The sequence below is a fragment of the Thamnophis sirtalis genome, unplaced genomic scaffold (assembly GCF_051295495.1).
Source record: "Thamnophis sirtalis isolate CommonGarterSnake01/CBP01778 unplaced genomic scaffold, rThaSir2_p1.2 scaffold_1, whole genome shotgun sequence".
NCBI lineage: Eukaryota > Metazoa > Chordata > Lepidosauria > Squamata > Natricidae > Thamnophis > Thamnophis sirtalis.
In genome coordinates this window covers 23926199-23943287 of record NW_028261381.1, presented here as the reverse complement: position 1 = coordinate 23943287, position 17089 = coordinate 23926199, and the positions used below count along the sequence as shown (strand labels likewise).

Sequence of the window (17089 nt, the reverse complement as noted above, 5' to 3'; positions counted from 1 at the left end):
AGAGGGAAGTGAGATCAATAAGGGAAAGATTTTGTGTTCATTGATATATGAATAGGCTTTCTTTTAGCAAGGCAAGAAATTAAAGTAAAATTGAAACAAAACAGGATATTGGAAGGAATGAGAACAATTGGTATGAACGTTAATACCTACATTACGAATGAATATTATAGTATGAACAATAATAAATATACCCAAAAGAAAGGATATGTTAATTTAAGAGAGCAGGTGTCATTTGGATACTAAGGTGACAAAGTTGGAGAAGTAGATTTTATAGATCAGTATATATGGGGGTGGGGATTAAGTAGGTCTATATTTTCACAGTGTTGTACAGGATTAAGCAGCTTAATTTGGCAATGGGTTGAATACAAGGAACAAAGAAGGCAGAAGCAGCAGGAATTTCAGATGTGCTTGCCATTATGCCAGCACAACTGCATCATTTAGACTAGTGAGTAATAGACAGAAACCTCATCTCTTGGATCACAGTGATGTTTAAAAGCATCAGGCACTGCTTGAAGTACTTCAAAGGCTCTGTGTACTATTGGGTAAAAAGCAGGAATAGGACTTTTGACAGCTAGAGAATTTTCTGGTCACATAGTTAGCCCAAATTTGTTGACCTGCAGAAGGATGATTTAGAAAAAGCTATGGCTTCTTGCCAGAATAGTAGGTTGTTCTAAAATAAATACCGTGTGTGTGTGTGTGTGTGTGTGTGTGTGTGTGTGTGTATAATGAAGAGAATTTATAATTCTGCTGATTTGTTTCCATATCAATTTAAATTTAAACTACCAAGGAATAACTATTCTTGGCTATCCACTTAGTTCTCTTAATTCCGTTGTTAGTGCGCTATTAAGTGATAAAACATAAGATTAATAGGATTAAAGTTTGTTATTTATTTAGTGGTGTTTGCATATATCTTAAAAATAAGTATTAAACTGAGATGAAAAATTGCTCCAGTGCTTGCAAGTGTATTTATGTAATTGCGGAAATACCATTTCTAGGGCTGAGATTCAATAATAGTTATTCCTAAGCGTTGACAATAAATAAAGAATAAGGACGAGGAGGAATTTGTTTATACATCTGTCATCTACACTAAAAATGTGAAAAGGAGGAGGGGCAATTGATTATCAGATTTCATCTCTGTAATATATGTAAATAACCAGATCGCTTGGGCAGTAGTAGAGAGCTGCCCATCTGCTTTTGACAAGGATTTGACTTCTATCACAGAAAATGGTACTTAGAATTAGAATGGAATGGCAGAGCCAGGAAACTGAGATTTAACTTCTAAATGTATGGAATTTGAGCTTTGAACAACTTATAAAGGTTAAGGGGACATTCCTGTTCTGAAGTCATAGTGACATTGTTTGTTGTAGCGTGTCTACATACAAAAAGAGAAGTCCACACTTAATTCAACCAAATTATTTAATCTAGTCATTGCTTTGTAATTTGCTATTCACAATCTCTCATTATTAAGAGAAAATTATGCATTTATCAATTTTCTCTTCCCCAATGCTTGGGTGGAAATCTAGTCTCTTGTTTGGGGCACATGGCATAGAATTGCTCTGTTATCCAGTTTTCTGATTAATAGTCCATTGTATGTACAAATTCATCTAAAAAGGAGCAGTGTCTTTCCGTTTCTCTGTGTGATTATTTTGTCCAAAAAAGCTTTCATTTTTTTTAAGTAGCACAAAAGCTGTAATTGGCAGGCTTTGTAAGGAAATGTCAATGTGCAAGAGAGTGGAGATCACTAAGAATTCTTTTACGCGTTCTTTCCCCTTTGCACCACCGCCTCCTCAGCAGGGTCACTGAGATCACTAGCTTTTCTTGAAATGGCCATTTTCACTGGCAGGTGCATTATACCCTGTATTTTCAGATTGTTTTTCCATTCTGAATGTTTGGCAGGTTGATTGCTCTGGCTGCATTGACGGAGAAAGGGCTGACAAATGTGGTTGGGCTGGTTGAAAAGACAGTGATTACTGTTTTCCTTTGTGGCTGATTGAGGCCCTTGAAAGGAAAGATTTTAACCTTCACCATTTGGTTCAGAAGTATGAGCATATATTGAAATTGTTCATGCCATTTATCCTAGTTCTGTAAACTTGTCAGAACGTAAAAATCACTCGATTTCATATAATGTGGGATTGGCATACGTCATTATCATTTTGATTAAGTTGGAGTTTGTATTATTGTATGCATTATATAGTGTCATTTAAGACATTTGTTCCTTCAGGTATAGATTTATATTTTTATTGACTAAACTAGAGTTAGAAAGATTTTTTCCCCCAGATTTTGCTTCAGCCTATCACTATGTGTGTGGCTTGGCAGCTGGTAGAGCCTACAAGCTGTATTTTTGTTTGCAGGGTAAAGGCTTGTCTCTGGACCTCCTGGAGAGTTGGTAATTGCACAGACTTGCCATTGGAGAAAAAACATAATTGGAAGCAGTCAAGCAGAAAAATGCTGTGCCATCCCATTGCCACCTCAGAGCAGGGATAGACAATCCCAGCAATACCATCTGGTTGCTGCTGTCTAGTCAGCTGGCCTGGCTGCTGGGACCATAGCTTGGCAGCTGGTTTGTACCTCTTGACCACTCTTCCCCCCCCATGACTTTGAACATGGGTCAGGGGAATGGCTGTAACAAATAAACCCCTGTTGAATCTTGCCTCATTACTTGTAAGAAGGCAGGATGCAGGCTTCTGCTTCCATTCTCTTCTAGACAGATGACATAGCTGGTTAATGAATGAAATAAGTATTTTAAGAAAGATACTCTGAGAAGCAGAACAAAAAGAGGCAGGAAACATATTCTACAACACCACATTGCTCTTTTTTAAATTTTCTAGGGACTAGTACTATTTACAAAATGTAACAATGCAAAAAATGCTACATATATTCTCAGTATTTCAAGGCGTCAACACTTCGTACAGCATTCTACTTTTAAAATGCTCACTGGCAAACATAATGATAATGTGACTTGTAGTTAGAATGATAAGGAAAAAAAGATAATTTCTCTTGCCATTGTCTTAGCAAAATTTCCCTTTCCAGCTAGCATCATCAAAACTAAAGCAACTTCTTTCCCTTATGAAAAACTTTTTGTTATTAAATCTATATCTAAAGAAGTTCTGAGGAGCTGTGTTAAGATGCTTGATTTTCCTTATTTTATGGCAGGTATATGTGAACATGCAGTGTAAAATCACATGGATGAATGTTTCATCTGCAGTGACAAAGCTGGATAAAAGTTAAGAATTTAAAGTGACAATCTCTGAAAAGCTCCCCTGTACTGTATGTTTAGTTCTGATGCTGTGTTAGAAAAATCACTAGATAAAGTTTACTGACAGTGACAGTATATTTGACTGATTATTTTTTTTGCTATTTAATAAATGTAATCCCAGATTCCAACTGGCCAAGCAATTATTGATAACTTTCCTCTTTACAGACGAGGAAGATGAAGATGATGTAGTTATACAAAAACCACCAGTTGAACCTGAGGAAGAAAGCATTTTGAAAAAGGAAGAAGAGGAAGAAGGTATAAATATTTTATTTCTTTACATCCATTCATATGCCATTTTTTCTAACAACTCTAGGTGACTTTCAGTATATAAAACTAGAACTAACCATAAATACTAAAGCAATAAAGAAACAATTAACTATCATAAATAAAAACTAATCCTGCCAACAGGAAGTTTCCCTACTTCGGTATTCTCTTAAAGAGTGTTATGTTCCTCATTTTTAATATGAAGGAGGAAGCATATCTGACACAAATTTCTGTTTTCATTTTGTTGTGTATATTTCTCTTTACTGTTTGAAATTTGTATTAAAGTTTAAAGACTAAAAACATTAAATAAAATTGCAGCTGTTCATTACTGTTGAAAATCTTAATACCACACACACACGCACACACACATATCATTCTAATCATTAAATATATTCATTTTAGTCTCTTGGTTATAAGTCATATTCCAAATCTGTCTCCACAGTTGCCCCTCATGAACTAACAGAAGAAGAAAAGCAACAAATTTTGCATTCTGAAGAGTTTTTGAGCTTCTTTGATCAGTCTACAAGAATTGTAGAAAGAGCTCTTTCTGAGCAAATTAATATTTTCTTTGACTACAGTGGCCGGGACTTAGAAGACAAAGAAGGGTAATATGGGAATTTCAAAAATATGTTACTCCATTTGTTTTAATTTTACTGGAAATGATCCTAAATCCACCCTCTTTTATTGTTTTATTTTTTTCCCAGAGAAATTCAGGCAGGAGCTAAACTATCCTTAAACAGACAGTTTTTTGATGAACGTTGGTCAAAGCATCGTGTTGTTAGTTGCTTGGACTGGTCATCTCAGGTAACTTTACTTAGCCTAATAAATCTTCCTTAGTAGATATTATTTTCCTTACTCTTTTGTCAAAATAGATTTCCAAGAAATAAAGTTGTGTTCAGTAACTTAATTTGGATTTATTTGAATGTGTCTTATTTAAAGCCAATAACAGAGAATCTCTTATTTTTTTATCTAGTACCCAGAATTGTTAGTAGCATCTTACAACAACAATGAAGATGCTCCTCATGAGCCTGATGGAGTGGCCCTTGTCTGGAATATGAAATATAAGAAAACAACTCCAGAATATGTCTTTCACTGCCAGGTAGTGCAAGTTCTTATCTTGCAGGGTTAAAGATTTGGTATTAATGAAAGTGGACAAGACTTGCCTTTTAATTATCACCATAATGATTTAATTGAGGAGACATGAACTTCAAATGTAACCCATTCTAAACACATGTCTGAAGGATCCAGCTATCTTCTTTTTAGCATAATATACCTTATTTAAACTTACACAACCTCATACTATATAAAAGATGACATGACGTTCTGTGCATTAAGTACAGAATCAGCATTTATTATTAAAAATATATAATCACATCTCAACCCAATTTGTATGTTGAAAACAAATATACATAGCCTAAAATTTAAGGGAAATAAAGTTAATAAATAAAAATGATCTAATGTAGATGTACAAGTTGGCCTCAATATAGGCTACTGTAAAATATTTACTTCTAATGAAACAACTAGTAAAATAATAAATGTAAGACATAGATAAGATAATATGACAGCTGAGAAAAACAGAACAAACTCATCTGGGCTCAACTATCTTCCTGACCCCCATGCTTACGAAAGTAACCTTCAGCATAACAATGAAATTTCATTTCCCTGTGTTATATATTTAATATGATATAACATTTCATAGGTTAAAAGATGATCCATTAATGTGCCTTTTTCTGATATAATCATTCCTGAAGTCATTTCGGAAATATTTCTAGTAAACAGTCATATTCAGAAATAACATTTACATTCTTTTTTCACTTTACAGTCAGCTGTTATGTCTGCTACATTTGCAAAATTTCATCCAAATTTGGTGGTTGGTGGCACATACTCTGGACAAATTGTGCTCTGGGATAACCGTAGCAATAAGCGAACACCAGTTCAGAGAACTCCCCTTTCAGCTGCTGCTCACACGGTAGGGAACAGAAGATCCATATATCTTCATCACCCAATTTCCTTTCAGGATAAACAGTGTTGTGCAAAGTGCACAGAAAGAGTGTGAAGTAGTGACAAAAGAAACTAAGGCAAGACATAAGAAAAAATTATTGATTTATTCAGTAATCTAGGATAGTGTTGGCTTAGAGCATGATGGGATAAAATTCAGAATGTGTGAAGAAAAAAAATATAACATTCAAGAAATGAGTGTCTTATATAAAAGATACTGTAATCCTATTTGAATTAAACTTTTTGCTGAAAGGATCAATTCACCATTTCACATTACTTAGTTCTATGGTATTTCCTGTCATCTATATTTGTCTCTCTCCAGGTTCCAAGATGTCTGAATTTTTCATTATGAATAGGAGATCATATATTACTTGTTCCTTAGCTCTTACTTTCCCTTGAGAAGCACATTTTCCCTGCTGGGAAAACATGTAGGCCTGAAATGAAAATATTAGCTATTCATATTTTCAAAATCTAGACTGTCTGGTCATTCCTTTGCTCTGTGCTTAGGAATGTTGATAGGTATACCATGCTTTTGCATCACTATAGCTGTTCGTGCCATTTCCTTTTGTTTTTCTTTTGTTCTATTTTTATTAATGTTCAGCTTTTCTTTTGGCATAACTTCACCTCCTAATGTTGGCTTAGAGGTAGTATTCGCTTACTGACCACTCATTCATCGGTTGTTCAAAATTATAACAGTGCTGAAAAATAACTTTAAGGCTAATCTGCGATCATTTGCAACCCTTTGCAGCATCTCTCAATCACATAATTGCCATTACTATAAGTAGACTTTGTGATGCACCTCACCTTTGGATTTTTTCCACCACACACCCCCAAGCACTTTCCAGAGAAGAGAGATTGGAGTGGAAAGGATTACAAGAGTAACCTATTTGCCCTTCTAACTATCCAAAGCAATGCAAGGATCAGGCAAAGATTTCTTGATTGCATAAAGAAATCAATCGTTTCCCCCACCCCACCTTATAGAGCAGGGAAATTGGAGAAGAAGAGATTTCAAGAGAGTACTGTAAACTATTTGCATAGTGGCCCTACAGCTCCCAGCTTTGGGCTGCCATGCAGTCACATTGCTTTCAATGTGTACAAGAGAGTAAACAGGCATTCAAGCATTCTAAAGGGCAGGGGAGTGGTTAAGAGGCAAACAAAAGCCAAAGATGTGGAACTGAATAGTCTTGTCTTTTTCCAGCTTGAAAGAACAGTCACATAATTTCCCATTTTGTGTCAGAGTTGCTGGTCCAAATTAGTATCAGTGGGTGAGGACTACCTGTATTCCAAGAATGAACTTTCATCCTTCCTATACCAGCACTGGTTTTTGTACTTTCAGAGAAGTGATTAATCTTGCAGGAATGCTAAGCAACCAAATCTAGATCTTAGTTTCTGGGGAAGATTTGATGATTAGCTGTAGAAAACAATAGGTTGTTAAGTCCCTGGATATCTTTCTTGTCCTTCTTGTCTGATCATTTAAAATTTAGATTTGCATTTGATATTTGAAGATATTTGAAGATATCTTAAACAGTTTTGTTAAACTGTGCTATATGATTTTACCTTAGCATCCTGTATATTGTGTAAATGTTGTGGGGACACAGAATGCTCATAACCTTATCAGCATTTCTACTGATGGGAAGATTTGCTCATGGAGCCTGGATATGCTATCACAGCCGCAGGTATATTTCTTATTAAATATGTCAATCATGTATTGTTACATCTGTTTCAGGAAAGTTCTGCAGATAAAATATATGCTACAGCATATATGACTGATATCCCAAGATTCGCGCTTAAGACAGCGGTGGTGAGACCCCTCCTGAAGAAGCCGTCTCTGGATCCAGCTATTCTTAATAACTATCGTCCAGTCTCCAACCTTCCCTTTGTAGGGAAGGTTGTTGAGAAGGTGGTGGCTCTCCAGCTTCAGCGTACCTTGGAGGAAGCTAACTATCTTGACCCCTTCCAGTCTGGCTTCAGACCCGGTTACAGCACAGAAACCGCTTTGGTCGCATTGACTGATGATCTCTGGAGAGCTAGGGATGGAGGCCATGCTTCCATCCTAGTTCTCCTTGACCTCTCAGCGGCTTTCGATACCATCGACCATGGTATCCTTCTGCGACGACTGCGGGAGATAGGGGTGGGCGGCACTGTCTTGCAGTGGTTCTCCTCCTATCTCTCGGACAGGTCGCAGTCGGTGTTAGTGGGGGGGCAGAGATCGTCCCTGAGGCCCCTAACCTATGGGGTGCCGCAGGGGTCGGTCCTATCCCCCCTACTATTTAACATTTACATGAAACCGCTGGGCGAGATCATCCGAAGGCACGGGATAAAATATCACCAATATGCGGACGATACACAGTTGTATCTGTCCGCCCCGTGCCAACTCAATGAAGCGGTGGACGTGATGAACCGGGGACTGGAAGCCGTTAAAGACTGGATGAGAGCGAACAAGCTGATACTCAACCCAGACAAGACCGAGTGGCTGTTGTGTTTCCCTCCCAAAAATTTGACCACCATACCATCACTCAGGCTGGGGGGACAAAATTTAAACCCCTCAGAAAGGGCCCGCAACTTGGGAGTCCTCCTGGATTCACAGCTAACTTTTGACCACCATCTCTCAGCTGTGACCAGGGGGGCATTTGCCCAGGTTCGCCTGGTGCGCCAGTTGCGGCCCTACCTGAATCGGGAGGCCCTCACAACAGTCACTCGAGCCCTTGTGATCTCTAGGCTGGAATACTGTAATGTGCTCTACATGGGGCTGCCCTTGAAGAGCATCCGAAGACTTCAGCTAGTCCAGAATGCGGCCGCGCGAGTGATCGTGGGCGCACCACGGTTCGCCCACATAACACCGATCCTCCGTGAGCTGCACTGGTTACCTGTTGGTCTCCGGGTGCACTTCAAGGTCTTACTCACCACCTATAAAGCGCTCCATGGTAGTGGATCTGGCTATTTGAGAGACCGCCTTCTGCCAATCACCTCCCTGCGTCCCATCAGATCGCATAGAGTTGGCCTCCTCCGTATTCCATCCGCCAGTCAGTGCCGACTGGCGACTACTCGGAGGAGAGCCTTCTCTGTTGCGGCTCCGACACTATGGAACAATCTCCCCGTGGAGATTCGTACCCTCACCACCGTCCAGGCCTTCCGTACAGCCCTCAAGAACTGGCTAACCCGTCAGGCCTGGGGATAATCTTATTTTGCCCCTCCCGAATGCTGAGTGAATGTTGAGTTTTATAGTTTAATTTACTTTGTGCACATTTCTTTTTTTGTATTGTCCTACACTCCCCTTCCTTTTTTGATTGTAAGCCGCCCTGAGTCCCCTCAGGGAAAAGGGCGGCCTATAAATAAACTACAACAACAACAACAACAACATTCTAAAGATTCTTTTTTGAATTCTGAGAGCTGGCATACAGTTTAAAGTAGTATAAAATTTGTACTGAGGATATTTCAGTTCACATGCTTGTTTAAATATAGAAGCTCATTAAATGATTTTAAGTGATAAACTTTCAGTTTAAATTATGTCGCAGAGCATCTGAGAAATATGTAGTACATTTGTCTTACTGTAGATATTAATAAAATATACATTCCATAGGTTGAGAAAAAAATCCTACGTTGTCATCATCTACTCTGTGTTGTTTTGTTGTGTTAAATACTTTCAGCTGGATAATATGAATAAAGCAAGTATATAGAATAAAAATGTTTTGTAGAAGTCTAGTATCAGAAATACTCCATGATCTTAACAGAAAAGTTCTTTGGGAAAAACAGAAAACAAAAATATGATATCCTTCTCTCCAGGATAGCATGGAGTTAGTTCATAAGCAATCCAAAGCTGTTGCTGTCACTTCTATGTCTTTCCCTGTTGGAGATGTCAACAACTTTGTCGTTGGAAGTGAAGAGGGCTCTGTCTACACAGCATGTCGCCATGGCAGGTGATTAGACCCTGGGATTTCATTTTTTCAGCCACAAGGTGTTGCATCTTGGGTCATACTTTAAGGAACATTAATTTTGGGATTACTGCTCTTTAATTGTCATAGGATGATTATATACAGTTGCACTTCTCTAAAAGAAATTGTGTAAGGATTTTAAAAGAGTATTTAATAATTAAAACTTTCAATTAACATCAGCATCTCATTTTTTTCTAGATAGGAATAGCTTTTGAGCTTTGATGCGGAATACGCTGATTAATCAAATTTGGAGGGGAATGGTGACAGAATATCCCAAATTCTTGGTTTTGTTGATAATTATACAGTACTATCACGCACCAGTCATAAATTGGGCAGCTTGTCTCCTGCTGTTCAATCTGTTTTGAAATTGTATAGCTGTAGCTTATCTATTGCTTTCTTAAATGAAATTGAGACTCCAGTCTCTTCTCAAACACACATCAGCCCATGCTGTCCAGTGCTTTGGGTTAGAACTAACCAAAATTGGTAGTTTACACTGATACGGTTGAGGGTTTATCATCCCTGATTTCAGACTGAAAATTACCCAAGGAGGAAATGCATCTCTTGGGAAGCTTGATGGTTCTTGGAAAACAATAATGTCTTAATGTTTGCGGCCCTAATATTTAGTTGGAGTTTGAAAAAAATAATACACCTATTTAGAATATGTAATATTTTGTAAACATTATCTTTCAAAGTATATGTCTAGTTATTTAATTAATACAGTTTTTAATTTATAGTGCTACTGAGCTTAATTCCATTCCATGGATGATAATGTAGAGATAATTTGATAATTCCAATAATGTAGAGATAATTTGTGATGCACTTTGTGAACTGTTAAATAGTACTTTGTATCTAGAGTTTTGCATCAGTATTTTTTTTTGCTTTTAGAGTAATTATTTTTCTTTGTATGCATTTTAAACAGCAAAGCTGGAATCAGTGAGATGTTTGAAGGCCACCAAGGGCCCATTACAGGTATCCATTGCCATGCAGCAGTTGGACCTGTAGACTTTTCACATCTATTTGTAACCTCTTCTTTTGACTGGACTGTAAAGCTTTGGACAACTAAGGTATCAGTAGATAAATATACACAATCTTGACTTGTATAAAAACCCATCTTATGGAAATTGTCTATGTAGAACTAAGTTTTCTGTCAAGAAGCTTCATTGAAGCATCCATGTCTTAAATCATCAGTTCCATAATTCAGTACATGATTGCAATATAAGAGTAAAATGTGTACGGATCAGATCTATCCATTACTCAGCCTTCTTATATTGGCTGAGGTAATTCTCATAAATATAAGATCCCTATAACCATTGTAGCAGTTTAAAGTTGCTGTTAGTATGTTATGTTTACATAGTGCATAACAGCGTGACACAGACACTACATGCACACACACAAAATGAAACAGTAGTAACTTGTTTGTTTCATGAATATTATCAAATTCTGCATGATTAAAGTGGAGGTCTTCTAGTATGCCCCCCCTTCCCCCGCTCAAGCTAGAAACACTATACTATGGCTAACCTTTTTGTCCTCAAGTGCCCAAATCGTGGGTGTGCACACACCCACAATGTAATGCACCCTGCCACCCTGCGCATGAGTGCAGACCCCCCCTCCCCCTGCGCATGCATGTGACCTCGCTCCCTGCTTTTGGCCTAGCAGGCCTTCCTGAAGCCTCCTGGGACCAAAAACGGGGCACAGGGGACAACTGACCCCCCCATGCTCCTCCCACCCCTACACATGCACGCGATTCCCCCTCGTGCATGCATGCATGCATATCTCCTGCATGCACAGTAGAGACCCGAAAATCAGCTGGGAGGTGTGCACACATGCGTGGTGGAGCTGAGCTGGGCGATGAGTAGTGTGCCCACAGAGAGGGCTCCGTGTGCCACCTGTGGTATGCGTGCCATAGTTTTGCCATTACGGCACTATACCATTTCAGACAAATGGTTGCCCAAGCTCTTCTTAAAATCTCTTCTGTGTAAGTTCTGGGGAAATTAAAAATTGCAGCTTTATTAATATCTACTGTTATTGTTAAAATTACATTACTACACTTATATAATCAAATTTAGTATAAATCTCAAGAATGACTCACTATTTTTTCAAATTGAGAAACTTTAAGCATTTATTGAAACTTTGCTACTAAAAGAATTACTTGATGACACACAATGAATCAACAATCAAAAGACAAATCATAGCTAAACTTTGCTTTGATGTCCTCAGGATTAAATACAAGCATTGAGTACCAGAGGTTCATTTTGTTCCTAGCTCATTTCTTCAACCAACAAATTGTGTTACAGATAGTCAGTTCGCAGCACTGTAATACTTTTTTTCTAATTTGAGTACTAAAAGATGTGTTATTAACTCCACTACCTCCAAAATACACAAACAGGATTCAGTATTCCATATCCTCTCTGCTGACCATCAGCCATCCTTTGGTTCTGAAGCCAGAAAATGTAATTTAATAATAGCGATTCCTGACTATCACAAATCTTGCCACCGTGCCTTAATTATTTTTGTATTTTACAATTGCAAGGTATATTAATGCTAAAGGATTTTTTCCCTAGAACAACAAACCTCTATATTCCTTTGAAGACAACTCAGATTATGTTTATGATGTGATGTGGTCACCCACTCACCCTGCCCTCTTTGCTTGCGTAGATGGAATGGGAAGACTTGATCTATGGAATCTCAACAATGATACTGAGGTAAAGCAAAATTGGTTTGGTATCCCAAGACTGCATGGTAATAGAGCATATTTTCAGAAAAATATTATGTTAAAAAGTTGTACATTTATTTTATCTTCCTTGGCTCTTCACCTAATTACCTCACAAAGAGGTCTGTATGCTAAACCTTTAATGTTATAACTGGATAGTTTTTCATGGAATCAGTTGATTTGGATTATCTTGATCCTTTTCTGTTAGGATACAGACTGGATATGGGATGGAAACAGCACTAGTCCTGCTTTTGGAAGACTTCTTGCATGCCATTCTTGACCTCTCAAAGACTCTTGATCCCCTCAACCATGTTATCTTTCTCAGACGGCTGGGGTGGGTGGCATGGTGTTGTGCTGATTTGCCACCTTCCTTTGGTGTCAATCCGATTTGGTGATAATTAGGAAGAAAAGGTCCCATTGTCAACTATGTGGGGCAGCCCAGGGTGGTACTTTCTCCTTTCCTTTTTAACATCTACATGAGGCCAGTGGGTGAGCTCCTGCATTGCCATGTGTACCAATTGTATATCTCTGCCCCTGGCAAATTAAGTGATGCCATGACCCTCTTATCCTAGTGCCTCGAGACTGCAAGAGTTTGAATGGGGAACAATAGGGTTCAATTGAACCTTGGCAAGACTGAATGGCTTTGGGTTTTGGGACCCTCTGATTCCAGGACTATGCCATCTTTGGTGCTAGATGGGGGTCCCTATAGATTCACAACTCATGCTCTCTAAACAGATTTCACTCATGGCAAAAAAGGCCTTTGCACAGCTTTGCCTTGTGCACCATCTGTGCCCCTTCCTGGATCAGCAGGCCCTGCTTACAGTCACTCTTGCCCTAGTCACCTCCAGATTGGACTACTGCAATGGGCTTTACATGGAGCTGCCCTTGAAGAATATCTGGAAGCTTCAACTAGTTTAGCATGCAAGGGTGTGGACAATTATGTGCACTCCTACAGTCCATGTTAGACATCTGCTCTGTAAGCTGCACTGGTTTACTTCCAGCTCCAATTCAAAACGCTGATTTTAACCTATAAAGCCGTTACGGCATGGGCCTGGGCAATTTAAGGCAGAAGCTTCCAACCTTTTGAGCACCAGGAAACAGTTTTGCAGAGAGAGGTTTTTCCATGGACCGGAGGAGGAGTGGTTTTGTGTACTGTTTGCATTCCGTGCATGCACAGATGAGGCTTTGCTCATTTGTGCAGCCTGGGTTCTGGTGCACTACAGATCAGGAGTTGGGAAGCCCGATCTAAGGGACATCAGCCCTTCTCATCAGACTTTGCAGAAGAGGCATATTGCGGGTACCTTCAGCTACAGATTTACATTTGGTAGATGTGTCTTCTCTATTGTAGTGCCCATCTTACGGAACAGTTCTCTCCCCCCCCCCCATTAGATTGGGTTTTGATCCCTTTTGATATGCTGTAAGATCTTTAAGACTTGGTTATATGACCTGGTCTGGGCTTCTAACAGAAACAGAGACTTGGCTAGACGGCTCCATTGTGAGGGGGGCATTTTTTTATTCTCCCTTTGCTTCTATTGTATTTTTTTTTAGGGTATTTAATACTATTTTTTATATTTGTCTTCTCTGTTTTGATATTTTTATCTATTGTTGCATCTAGAGTCTCCCTTGGTGAGTTGGACAGCTATATGAATTTGATTAATAAAATTAATAATATGTTTTAAATGACCCGAAAATGAATGACTGTACATGTGGCTTATGCTGACAGGAATATGTCATGACATTGTTTCACCTAACTCTAGTACAGGGAAAAACCAGGGCTTTTTTGCTATCTGGCATGAATTCAGGTTCTTTATGCTACCACATGCATCGTATCAACCTAACAGATAGTTGGAACAATTAAGCTTCATGAAGCTGGTATTCCATGTATTGCTGAAGAATGCAGTGCTATCAGTTGCTGAGCACGGAGCAAAACCTAGGCATGATGTTCTCATTGAATGCTTTAAAGCATCAGACTCTGAGTGTATTTAGCACTACTTTTGTGCAGCAATCAGTTTTGCTCCCTATGATGTGCTTGAGTGGAAGAGTATTACCTATAATAAAGTAATTTTTCCAGTGTAATTCAAACTCAGCATATCCAGGCAAGGTTTTAGCCAAGCAAGGAAGAACTCAGTAACTTGGAGCTGTCATCTTTGAAGGCTTGGGGCTCTAATTCCTATCATTACTAAATCCATCTTCCATTGGACCTTGTGTGGGTATATCAGAGAGATTTATATTGTTAAAGGTAAAATATTTCCTTCTCTGTTGTGTTAGGATAAGGGACAGCTAGATAACTTTAATGGTCATATTGTCATCTGAATATTTGTGACAAATCTAGCAAAATTCCAAAGAGGGCATTAATCATGATGAAGCATTGTTGTTTGAACTGGGATAGGTACCAACAGCAAGCATTACCGTAGATGGAAATCCAGCCCTTAATCATGTAAGATGGACAAATTCAGGACGTGAGATTGCTGTGGGAGATTCCGAAGGACAAATAGTAATTTATGATGTGGGAGAGGTAGGTAATTTTCTAACTTATTTTGCTTTGCTTCAATAATAAAGAGTGCATAGGAGTCATGTTTTTTTTCAATTTAGAAAGTGTGTCTCTATTTAAAGTTTGGGCAGATTTAAGTGCGAGTGTGTGTGCGTGCAAAGATGAAAATTTAAAGAAATTATCATGAATATAGTTTTGTGAAGCAGCCTAAGACTACTTCAACCCGTCCCCCTATTTCTTGGAAACTACTGCCCAACTCAATTTCCCATAATGCTGCTGCTCATTCACCATTCCTTTTTTATTCTGGGGCATCTGATGGCAACAATTGGCAGGACTTTCAAATTACAAACTTTTTCAGAAAAGATTGCAAGTTATCCAAAATCTTTCATGTTGCAAAGTAATGTAAAAAGTTCTCTGTATCCACCAAGTTTAAAACTGGAGAATATGAAAGGAGAGTTACTATACAATACAACAAAGATACAGTTTGTAACTGAGTTCAGGTCAGAAGGCCAAAAAGAGTTGCTGTTTGACTGCTTTTGTGTCACTTCAGAATCCTTTATATTTGAGTTTGGGGAAATACTCCAGTGCTTTCAAAGTTGTTCAAACTAATAGTTGTGGCTTAGGTTTGCTTTACTGGTTTGGACAAGTAAATAGTTTTCAAATTTCTTTTTCTTATATATGGTCTTAACCAGACAGTAGAGCAGCAGGTTGGAAGTACAATTCTTCTAAAAACAGAAGAATGTGAAATATATTATGAACTGTTTCTGTCCAGTTAGACACTGGCTAGATGCTATTGCCTAGATCTGGGATGGCGAACCAATGGCACACGGAGCCATTTGTCATGGCATGCGCGCTGGCCAGCTGAGTTCACCATTTTTAAAGCCATTTTTCACCCTCCTCAGGCTCCAGAGGCTTTACAAGAGCCTGGAGAGGGCAAAAAGAGCTCCCCTCCCCCCCCAAGGCCCTCTGGAGGCTTCATGAGCTTCCCTGAAGCCTCCGGAGCACAAAAAAACGGCCCTATGGGCAAACCGGAAGTTCGGGAACAGACTTCTGGTTTGCTCGGAGGGTCGTTTTGACTGTTCCGAAGGCTTCAGGAAAGCCTCCTGAAGGTCCCTGAAGCCCTCAGAGCGCTTAAAACGACCCTCCAAGCAAACCAGAAGTGACTTCCGGTTTGCTCAGAGGGTCATTTTGACTACTCTGAAGGCTTCGGGGAAGCCTCCTGAAGGTCCCTGAAGCCCTCAGAGCGCTTAAAACGACCCTCCAAGCAAACCAGAAGTGACTTCCGGTTTTCTCGGAGGGTCGTTTTGACTGCTCCGGAGGCTTCAGGGAAGCCTCCTGAAAGTTCCTGAAGCCTCCGAAGGGCTTCGGGGGGGGGGGGAGGCCTCTGGAGCCTGGGGAGGGCAAAAAAAGCTTGCAGAAAAAGGGGGGTCATGTCTGTAGTGTGCACATGTGCACTGGGGAGGTAGCGCATTGCATTATGAGTGCGGCATGCCTGCACACGACCCCCCTGTGCTCCCCCTACTTATGGCACGTGAGCCAAAAAAGGTTCGCCATCGCTGTCCTAGATCTTTGTTCACTATGATTTCCTCATTGTAATAGTCATGGAGCCTACTCTTTGTGTTGAAATAAATGTTTCATATGCATAAAAATTCAGGGAACCTAGAAATGTATGTTTGTTTCAATTCTAAATTTTGGGTACAAACCAATGATTTTTTTTAAAAAAAATCAGCATATTCGTATGTTTACTAATACCTCCCATATAACTATTTCTCCATAGCAAATTGCTGTTCCCCGAAGTGATGAGTGGACCCGTTTTGGTCGGACGTTAGCTGAAATTAATGCAAACAGAGCTGACGCAGAAGAGGAAGCGGCAACTCGAATTCCTTCTTAAAATTTTACAGTGAATTTTGGAATGAGCTACAAGAGCTTCAATGTAGTAGCATGTTCTAGCCTGCAGCAGCAACTTGAACGTGAAAACGGGCAGTCAACTATGGATTTGAAAGATTACTGAAGCAGATCTTGTGAAGTTGCTTTTTAAAAGCTAAATCACATATTCTTAATCTAATCTGCATAAATTAATATTTATCCTAACTTGGCAAATTGTATCATCAGTTGAAACACTACTTATATTGTATATTTAAAGTTACTTAGGCTGTCCAACTTTTAATGGGATTTAAGTAAGTTATGTAAACCTATCTGGGATTGGGGGGGGGATTATGGAACTGCTTAGACTTAGTTACACATGTATCCGTTCACAGCAACCTTTATCCTATATGTTATACAGTAGGCTCCCATGGTGGTAGATCATGAAAAGGAATAAAAATAATCTATTAAACTTTTTTTTAATTAATGGAAAATTTCTAAAATCCCTTGAATTTTTTGTCAAATCTGTGTAGTTAATAAGAATTCTTTATAAATAAAATACGACATTTTTCTCA

General features: G+C 39.0%; 1 protein-coding gene across 4 annotated transcripts in view; it reads left to right on the top strand.

The window, feature by feature from the left end:
- Positions 1 to 17089, top strand: part of DYNC1I2 (dynein cytoplasmic 1 intermediate chain 2) — a 39639-nt gene extending 22550 nt beyond the window's left edge. For all 4 annotated transcript variants that reach the window (XM_014068210.2, XM_014068207.2, XM_014068211.2 and 1 more), the window contains 11 exons: positions 3422 to 3511; positions 3963 to 4125; positions 4225 to 4324; positions 4494 to 4619; positions 5343 to 5489; positions 7081 to 7194; positions 9302 to 9435; positions 10370 to 10514; positions 12012 to 12152; positions 14550 to 14675; positions 16429 to 17089. In XM_014068210.2, the coding sequence (XP_013923685.1) occupies positions 3422 to 3511; positions 3963 to 4125; positions 4225 to 4324; positions 4494 to 4619; positions 5343 to 5489; positions 7081 to 7194; positions 9302 to 9435; positions 10370 to 10514; positions 12012 to 12152; positions 14550 to 14675; positions 16429 to 16542 (1400 nt within the window). In that variant the 3' untranslated portion in view covers positions 16543 to 17089. The remainder of the gene's footprint in view (positions 1 to 3421; positions 3512 to 3962; positions 4126 to 4224; positions 4325 to 4493; positions 4620 to 5342; positions 5490 to 7080; positions 7195 to 9301; positions 9436 to 10369; positions 10515 to 12011; positions 12153 to 14549; positions 14676 to 16428) is intronic.